We start from the raw sequence: 10,657 nt of genomic DNA, 5'->3' as shown, positions 1-10,657 counted from the left end.
GCGGAATCTAGATCCATTCTGTCAGCCCTGGTTATCGTATGAATCATAGTTCGCTGCACCTTCAACCACATCACATGGATACAAGAAGTTATTTGGGCTTACGTCCTTTCTCTAAAGACTTTTTGAGATTTAAAAGAGTCATTTGTTTGTGAATCAGAGTACACGGATTGAGCTGTATGTTTTTGAGTCACTTAAAAAAGAACAGGTTTAAAAGAGTCATTTGTTCGTGAATCAGACTACACGGATTGAGCTGTATGTTTTTGAGTCACTTAAAAAAGAACAGGTTTAAAAGAGTCATTTGTTCGTGAATCAGACTACACGGATTGAGCTGTATGTTTTTGAGTCACTTAAAAAAGAACAGGTTTAAAAGAGTCATTTGTTTGTGAATCAGAGTACACGGATTGAGCTGTATGTTTCTGATTCACTAAAAAAAGCAGGTTTAAAAGAGTCATTTGTTCATGAATCAGAGTACACGGATTGAGCTGTATGTTTTTGAGTCACTTAAAAAAGAACAGGTTTAAAAGAGTCATTTGTTTGTGAATCAGAGTACACGGATTGAGCTGTATGTTTCTGATTCACTAAAAAAAGCAGGTTTAAAAGAGTCATTTGTTTGCAAATCAGACTACACGGATTGAGCTGTATGTTTCTGATTCACTAAAAAAGAACAGGTTTAAAAGAGTCATTTGTTCATGAATCAGACTACACGGATTGAGCTGTATGTTTCTGATTCACTAAAAAAAACAAGTTTAAGTGTCATTTGTTCGTGAATCAAACTACACTGATTGAGGTGTATGTTTTTGATTCACTAAAAAAGAACAGGTTTAAAACAGTCATTTGTTCGCGAATCAGACTACACGGATTGACTTGTATGTTTCTGATTCACTAAAAAAAGCAGGTTAAAAGAGTAATTTGTTCATGAATCAGACTACACTGATTGAGATGTATGTTTCTGATTCACTAAAAGAAAGCAGGTTTAAAAGAGTCATTTGTTTGCAAATCAGACTACACGGATTGAGCTGTATGTTTCTGATTCACTAAAAAGAGAACAGATTTAAAAGTCATTTGTTCATGAATCAGACTACACGGATTGAGCTGTATGTTTCTGATTCACTAAAAAAGAACAGGTTTAAAAGAGTCATTTGTTCGTGAATCAGACTACACGGATTGAGCTGTATGTTTCTGATTCACTAAAAAAGAACAGGTTTTAAAAGAGTCATTTGTTTGCAAATCAGACTACACGGATTGAGCTGTATGTTTCTGATTCACTAAAAAAGAACAGGTTTAAAAGTCATTTGTTCATGAATCAGACTACACGGATTGAGCTGTATGTTTCTGATTCACTAAAAAAAACAAGTTTAAGTGTCATTTGTTCGTGAATCAAACTACACTGATTGAGGTGTATGTTTTTGATTCACTAAAAAAGAACAGGTTTAAAAGAGTCATTTGTTCGCGAATCAGACTACACGGATTGACTTGTATGTTTCTGATTCACTAAAAAAAGCAGGTTAAAAGAGTAATTTGTTCATGAATTAGACTACACTGATTGAGATGTATGTTTCTGATTCACTAAAAGAAAGCAGGTTTAAAAGAGTCATTTGTTCGTGAATCAGACTACACTGATTGAGCTGTATGTTTCTGATTCACTAAAAAGAGAACAGATTTAAAAGTCATTTGTTCGTGAATCAGACTACACGGATTGAGCTGTATGTTTCTGATTCACTAAAAAAAACAAGTTTAAGAGTCATTTGTTCGTGAACCAGACTACACTGATTGAGCTGTATGTTTCTGATTCACTAAAAAGAGAACAGATTTAAAAGAGTCATTTGTTCGTGAATCAGACTACACTGATTGAGCTGTATGTTTCTGATTCACTAAAAAAAACAAGTTTAAGTGTCATTTGTTCGTGAATCAAACTACACTGATTGAGCGTTATGTTTTGATTCACTAAAAAGAGAACATATTTAAAAGAGTCATTTGTTCGTGAATCAAACTACACTGATTGAGCTGTATGTTTCTGATTCACTAAAAAGAGAACAGATTTAAAAGAGTCATTTGTTCATGAATCAGACTACACTGATTGAGCTGTATGTTTTTGATTCACTAAAAAGTACCAGTTAAAAAGAGTCATTTCTTTGTGAATAGGACTACACCAGTTGTGCTACATGTGTTCGATCCATTAAAAAGTAACTAGTTTAAAAGTGTCATTTGTTCATGAATCACACTACACTGGTTACACTATATGTTTTTTATTCTCTAAAAAAGGATTGCCTCGATTCGTGAATCATTGTGCCTTGTATGTTTGGAAAAATGTAATGCAATTGATTCCTGTTTGCTCATTGAAACACTCATCACACACAGTCGAGCAACACATAAACACACAAACAACGTTTTCATAATGTGTCATAATGAAATCAATGCAGGAAATCGTAAGTTTAAAAACATCTACAGGATGTTACTAGGTGATCTGGTTTAAATAGTCATTTGTTCATGAAACAAACTACACTGATTGAGCTGTATGTTTCTGATTCACTAAAAAGAGAACAGATTTAAAAGAGTCATTTGTTTGCGAATCAGACTACACTGATTGAGCTGTATGTTTCTGATTCACTAAAAAGAGAACAGATTTAAAAGTGTCATTTGTTTGCGAATCAGACTACACTGATTGAGCTGTATGTTTTTGATTCACTAAAAAAGAAGAGATCGAAAAGAGTAATTTGTTCATGAATCAGACTACACTGATTGAGCTGTATGTTTTTGATTCACTAAAAAGTACCAGTTAAAAAGAGTCATTTCTTTGTGAATAGGACTACACCAGTTGTGCTACATGTTTTCGATCCATTAAAAAATAACTAGTTTAAAAGTGTCATTTGTTCATGAATCACACTACACTGGTTGCACTATATGTTTTTTATTCTCTAAAAAAGGATTGGCTCGATTCGTGAATCATTGTGCCTTGTATGTTTGGAAAAATGTAATGTAATTGATTCCTGTTTGCTCATTGAAACACTCATCACACACAGTCAAACAGAAACACACAAACAACGTTTTCATAATGTGTCATAATGAAATCAATGCAGGAAATCGTAAGTTTAAAAACATCTACAGGATGTTACTAGATGATCTGGTTTAAATAGTAATTTGTTCATGAATCAGACTACACTGGTTGAGATTCACTAAAATGTGATCAGTTCATATGAGTCGTTATTTCTTTCATTCCAAGGACAACTCAATAGTTGTTTTCTTGGCATTATTTTGAGGTACAAATCTTTTATCTCACCACATTCAATATAGGCTGCAAACTCTGCCATAGATTCAGTGGTAGGCTGTGCGGTGCTGAAAACCGGTGCAAAAACACTTGCATGGAACCCTTTAAGGTATGAGCCAGTTTGCCTGTCCGTGCATCTTGTATGTGTGAGTGTGTTTTACATGTGGTGGGGTTTTGCTTTTTTTTTCAGCTAAGATAGGAGTCGGAGTCTATGTTTGGCACTGTGTGTATGTCTGTGCATTGTGGTTTCCTCATAAAGTGCACCAGCTGGATGTGGCTGTCTCATTAAGCAGAGGATGCTGTCATGGATCCAGCAGGGTGTGTCTGTGTGTGTATGTTTGTGAGATGTTTTGTCAGTGGCTCAGATTAACCACTAGAAGGCAGAAACGACAGGTCATGGAGGACAAAGCCTTCTTACCTGCTTCTAGCTCTTATTAACTAGATATTTTGAAACATGTGATTTTAGTTTCCAGCATTGATGTCATTATGACACACTAAACAAACTAAACTGTGTGTGATGAGTGAGTGTTTCAATGAGAGTACGGGAATCAAAAACATTCCATTTTACACACAGACACACACTCGGATTGCATGATGGGTGGGTTGCCCTCTAAGACTGATTGAGACTTCCTGTTTCCCTGGTGAAGAAGAGGCCCCAGTGCATTAGGGGTATGAAAACACACTTTACGGTGGAGAAAGATAAATGGCCAGGAAAATACAAAATAATATGCATTGACAATCATTATACTGACAACTCTGCTGATTACATAAATGTGATATGTGTGGTTTGTAAATCTTTCTGAATTTGAATGCATTTGTTTGTTACTCACTCTTTTCACAATGTGATCCCACCCAGCCGGCGGTACAGGTACAAGCTCCACTGACGTGGTCACATTCGGCTCCATTCTCACACTCACACACTCGGTTACATTCGGCTCCATACTGGCCCGCCGGACACTCTGACACAAAGCATCATAGGAAATGCAGATTTAGGACACAAGAACAGAACTTACATAAGTGAAAATGATGTATTCACTATGGCTGTGTTCAGACTAGCTCAGTACTTCAGTCGTGTTATTAACTAAATCTAATCTAAATACTTAATTTCAAAAACTTAAAGATAACAAAAAACTATTAAAATTGAAAAAAGCACATCAAATTGCTCAAACTTACACTAATGGTCTCACACTTTATTTTAGGGTTCTAAAATAATTCTCACTATTAACTATGACTTTTGCCCCAAACTCCTAATTGCTGCTTATTAATAGTTAATAAGGTAGTTGTTAAATTGGGTAGGATTAAGGGATGTAGAATATGGTCGTGCAGAATAAGGCATTAATATGTGCTTTATAAGTACTAATAAACAGCCAATATCCTAGTATTATACACACTAATAAGCAACTAGTTCATAGCCAGAACTGGACCCTAAACTAAAGTGTTACTAAACTAAGATTAAAATGAAAGCTGTACAGGTTGCTGGTCATATAATTAGAATATCATCAAAAAGTTGATTTATTTCACTAATTCCATTAAAAAGTGAAACTTGTATATTATATTCATTCATTACACACAGACTGATATTTCAAATGTCTATTTCTTTTAATTTTGATGATTATAACTGACAACTAAGGAAAATCCTAAATTCAATATCTCAGAAAATTTGAATATTACTTAAGACCAAGTACAAAGAAAGGATTTTTAGAAATCTTGGCCAACTGAAAAGTATGAACATGAAAAGTATGAGCATGTACAGCACTCAATACTTAGTTAGGGCTCCTTTTGCCTGAACTGTAGCAATGCGGCGTGGTGTGGAGTCGATCAGTCTGTGGCACTGCTCAGGTGTTATGAGAGCCCAGGTTGCTCTGATAGTGGCCTTCAGCTCTTCTGCATTGTTGGGTCTGGCATATCGCATCTTCCTCTTCACAATACCCCATAGATTTTCTATGGGGTTAAGGTCAGGTGAGTTTGCTGGCCGATTAAGAACAGGGATACCATGGTCCTTAAACCAGGTATGGTAGCTTTGGCACTGTGTGCAGGTGCCAAGTCCTGTTGGAAAATGAAATCTGCATCTCCATAAAGCTGGTCAGCAGCAGGAAGCATGAAGTGCTCTAAAACTTCCTGGTATACGGCTGCGTTGACCTTGGACCTCAGAAAACACAGTGGACCAACACCAGCAGATGACATGGCACCCCAAACCATCACTGACTGTGGAAACTTTACACTGGACCTCAAGCAACATGGATTGTGTGCCTCTCCTCTCTTCCTCCAGACTCTGGGACCCTGATTTCCAAAGGAAATGCAAAATTTACTTTCATCAGAGAACATAACTTTGGACCACTCAGCAGCAGTCCAGTCCTTTCTTGTCTTTAGCCCAGGCGAGACGCTTCTGATGCTGTCTGTTGTTCAAGAGTGGCTTGACACAAGGAATGCGACAGCTGAAACCCATGTCTTGCATACGTCTGTGCGTAGTGGTTCTTGAAGCACTGACTCCAGCTGCAGTCCACTCTTTGTGAATCTCCCCCACATTTTTGAATGGGTTTTGTTTCACAATCCTCTCCAGGGTGCGGTTATCCCTATTGCTTGTACACTTTTTTTCTACCACATCTTTTCCTTCCCTTCGCCTCTCTATTAATGTGCTTGGACACAGAGCTCTGTGAACAGCCAGCCTCTTTTGCAATGACCTTTTGTGTCTTGCCCTCCTTGTGCAAGGTGTCAATGGTCGTCTTCTGGACAACTGTCAAGTCAGCAGTCTTCCCCATGATTGTGTAGCCTACAGAACTAGACTGAGAGACCATTTAAAGGCCTTTGCAGGTGTTTTGAGTTAATTAGCTGATTAGAGTGTGGCACCAGGTGTCTTCAATATTGAACCTTTTCACAATATTCTAATTTTCTGAGATACTGAATTTGGGATTTTCCTTAATTGTCAGTTATAATCATCAAAATTAAAAGAAATAAACATTTGAAATATATCAGTCTGTGTGTAATGAATGAATATAATATACAAGTTTCACTTTTTGAATGGAATTAGTGAAATAAATCAACTTTTTGATGATATTCTAATTATATGACCAGCACCTGTATATATAATTCAAAACATTAACAAATTCTATAATAGTATATAAATAGCACTACAATACTTACCAAATGCTGCACAGTATATATTGCACACTATTTTTAAAGGATATTTTGGTAAACATTTCAGATCACTTGTCACATGACCTCCTTATGTTGAATGTGGGTGGTGCAGTTACCAGTTTGGTAATAAAAAAAGTTATTGTAAAATTTTAAATATTTTTTCTAAATTTTGCGTAAAGATTTTGTGTATTGCAAAGTTTGCTGCTTCAGTTGTTGTGGTGTTGATTCACATTGTTTCTAGATTATGGTCTAGCGTGATCAGTTGAAGTTTGAATAAATGCAAAAAGCTTAATTGGCCAAAAAAAATGACTGCACAACCACACTGGCTGCTCTAGCCTGAAAAATAAGCTTTTTTAACGCTATTTGAGCATAGAAACCACATTTATGGTTCTTTATGACATTTACAGTTGTTGTCAGATTTCATTGGTGATTTTAAATATGAAATTTAATCACAAGCTTGGTGAACAGCTTTGGAGAAATTGATGTTTCCTCATTCTAAGAAATAAAAGATGCACTTGCATGACCAAAATTGCTGCCCGAGAGATGTTTCAAAGATGGCCGCCGAGTGAAGTGACTTGCCTGAAAGGGACTTTGGAGGTTCAACTGCAGTAAAGAAGATTTCAGGACTTCCCAGAATGTCCAGCAAGCATCAGAATCATCTCCTCGGCTATGGAATCATGTCATCACCAGTGCAGAGCTTGCTTAATATCTGTACGCACAGTGAGGCCAAGACTTTTGGACAATGACCTGGTGTCAAGAAGAGCAACAAAGAAGCCACTTCTCTCCAAGAAAAACATCAAGGACAGACTGGAATTCTGCAGGAATTACAAGGATTGAACAGCAGAAGACTGGTGCAAAGTTATTTTCTCTGATGAAGCCCACTACCAACTGTTTGGGACATTTGGAAAATCGATTGTCAAGAAAAGAAAAAGTAAATGCTACCGTGAGCCCTGTGTTGTGCCAACAGTGAAACATCCTGAGACCATCCATGTGTGGGGTTGCTTGTCATCCAAAGGAGTGGCTCTCTCACAATTCTGCCCAAAAACACTGCCATGAATAAAGAATGGTATCGTCCAACAAGAGGAGCAATTTGGTGATGAACCGTGCATTTTCCAGCATGATGAACCATGTTAAAAGACAAGAGTGATACTGAAGTGGCTCGGAGATCAACACACTGAAATGGCCAGGTAACTCCCCGGATCTTAATCCCATAGAGAACCTGTGGTCAATCCTCAAGGTGAGTGAACTAGCAGAAGTCCACAAATTGTGATCACCTCTGAGCCCTAATAAGGGAAGAATGGATCCCCATCAGTCAGGGTTTGGGCCAGAAGCTGAAATCCAGCATGTCAGGGTGAATTGCAGAGGTTTTGAAGAAGAAGGGTCAGCACTGTAAATATTGACTCTTTGCATATATGTTGTTTTAACCAATAAAAGCCTTTAAAACTTCTGAAATCTTATCATTGTTTTCCAGTATACCATAGAAATGAGAAAAAATAATTTACAAATATTGAAGCAACAAACTGTGAACACAAAATTTGTCACTGCCAATACTTCTTGCTGTCAGATCAAATGAAAAATCATGTTAAAAAAAAACTGTCTGTAATTACTTTTACAATGTAAATGGAAAGTTAAATCAACTGCACTGAATTGTAGGATACAGTATCTCACACACCACATTCTCTTGTTTACTTTAGCCTAATATTGCAGGTTGTATGTATGAAATACCTAATTTTCCTAAATGTTGTATACTGTGTGCACATTATGCATACCAGGGGTCTCCAAACTCGGTCCTGGAGGGCCACTGTCCTGCAGAGTTTAGCTCCAACTTGCCTCAACACACCTGCCTGGAAGTTTCTAGACTGCCTAATTAGACACTGATTAGCTGGTTCAGGTGTGTTTAATTGAGGTTGGAGCTAAACTCTTCAGGACAGTGGCCCTCTTGGAGACCCCTGCCATATACTGTAGAAATAGTATGAGTAATAGTTTTATTACATCGACACAAGGTGGCAGCATTTGCATCTTAATTAGCATCAGATTTAACATTTGTGCCTGAATGTTTACATGTTGTACCATTTAAATAGTGCAACAGTAAAAAGAATAAGACACTGAAACAAGGAGAGAGAAAGAGGATGAAAAAGAAGCAGAACAGACTCACTCTTGTCACACTGATCTCCAGTGTATCCAGCCTCACACACACAGCGCCCACTGCTGGCCTCACAGGTTACTGCATTACTAGCACAATGGCACACATTGGCACAGCCTGCGCCCCAAAAACCTGTCTCGCACACTGCATAGAGAACGTTTGTTATTAATGTGAACAAATCCAAACATAAACATTTGAAATTTGAGAAGAGCAATATATGCAATTTGTAGGTATATCAATTTTTTTTTTTTTTTTATTAATACTATTATGGTAATAGCCAGCTTCACACTCTGACAACAAGATTGAGAAAGAGACAGAAACCACAATTTTTGTTTGTTCAGTGAAAACGAGGTGAAAACAGTTTGTTCACCTCAAATGAGGTGACAGGTAATAGACAAGCTAAGCAGAAGCACTCAGTTCAAACTGGCACAAGACTGTCTGTCTATCCTGTCTGAATTCACTCACTCTCTCTTTCTTGTCCTACATAGAAACTGTAAAGCGCTCTCCCTCAACCTCACTTCAATTACCCAGAATCGCCCCCTGAGGATGGGATAAAAGGGCCTGTTTTAGCATCAAGACCAAACTACGATCTGTTTAAGCCATTAAGACTAAAAAATGTATGTAAGTGATCAAGAACGACTTATAACTAAAACAGACACTTCAAATATGTTATTAAAACACGACGCTCTTTCCAAATTCATTCATTTCTCTCTTCAGCGAACAGAGGGAAAACCCATTTATATACACGCACACACAGTGTGTGTGTTAATATATCATTTTCATAACATAACAGAGATGTCCAGCATAAATCTTGCTACATAAAACATTTATTCCTTCACTCACTCTTTAACACAAAGCTACTGAGCTGAACTGAAATTACCGCCACTTACAGCTGTCAGTGTGTCGTCATGTCTGAGTGTTTAGTGCATCTGCTGCTTGGAATTTTAAAAAGGGCATATTGTCTGGTGATTGATTGTTCACAGTTGATCTCTGATGCAGACATTATTGAGCTATTAAAATAACTGAGCCATTAAATACATTCTGTGCACCGACATCTGACAATCACTAGAGGGCGATGCAAAGCCATTGTTGTCCCATTTAAAAGTTAGCAGCACTTTTCTGATTTAGATAAACAGAGATATTCAAAATCCCTTCGAATCTAACATCAACACAATGAAAAAAAAAATTAAACCTGGCTTTATCCAGTTTTCAGATTTTCTGTATCTCTAAATGTATGTAAATTGAGTGCATATTTAATTAGATAATGCCTCATTTGCATATTTAAAACTGGGGAAGTATGGTGATATCTATATAGGTGAGAACGCAGACTTTGTGTATGTCTGCGAGTCTTACCCAGCTGGCATTTCTCTCCATGGTATCCGGGTGGGCACATCTTCTGGCACTCTCCAGTTTTAGGGTCACATGGCTCACCATCAGTGCAGTTGCATCGCTCACGGCAGCCATCGCCAAAGAAACCGCCATCACATTCTATACAGAAACACAACATATATCTCCATGTACCTTTCTGACAAAACTGTTTCAAACGGATGTACAAACATCACCTACCTGCCTGGCAGTGGTCGCCATGGTAACCAGGTTTACAAGTGCAGGTGCCTTTTAGGGGATCGCAAGAGAGAGAGTTTTCCTGCAAACATTCACATTCCTCCGAGCAACCCGCACCATGGGTCCATTTGGGACATGCTAGTGTGGAGAAACACTATTTTAATGGCCCTCAAAATAACTGAAAGGAGATGAGTAACAATCTTTGACTGTAACATACTAAATACTTACGCAGGTGGCAGAATTTGCCGTATTTTCCGGGTGTGCAAAGACAACCCCCATACAGACGATGGCAGCGTCCATTATTGGGGCAGTTACACCTCCTCCGACAAAACCTCCCGTAGAAACCCTGCGGACAACCTGATGACATCACACGGTACATCAGTGAAATTCCTCTCTGGATTTCCAGAAAGTGCATTATATCACAAGAAATGTCAAGAATTATCTGACCGGCTCTAATCTGAGAGGAATCTCAGAGATAAGTGGTTGATGGATGATGTGATGAAGACAAAGAAAGTCCAAGGGCAGACAGAGAAGGAGGAATGAGGAACTTA

General features: G+C 37.8%; 1 protein-coding gene across 1 annotated transcript in view; it reads right to left on the bottom strand.

Moving 5' to 3' along the window:
• The window catches only part of megf6 (multiple EGF like domains 6), a 79,703-nt gene that overhangs the window by 27,490 nt on the left and 41,556 nt on the right, over positions 1–10,657 (bottom strand). The window contains 5 exon segments of the mRNA XM_048161012.1: positions 4,096–4,224; positions 8,556–8,687; positions 9,897–10,031; positions 10,110–10,244; positions 10,335–10,463. Coding sequence (XP_048016969.1) covers positions 4,096–4,224; positions 8,556–8,687; positions 9,897–10,031; positions 10,110–10,244; positions 10,335–10,463 — 660 coding nt within the window.

Source organism: Megalobrama amblycephala, linkage group LG16, assembly GCF_018812025.1.
Source record: "Megalobrama amblycephala isolate DHTTF-2021 linkage group LG16, ASM1881202v1, whole genome shotgun sequence".
Classification (NCBI taxonomy): domain Eukaryota; kingdom Metazoa; phylum Chordata; class Actinopteri; order Cypriniformes; family Xenocyprididae; genus Megalobrama; species Megalobrama amblycephala.
This window is presented reverse-complemented; position numbering and strand designations above follow the sequence as displayed.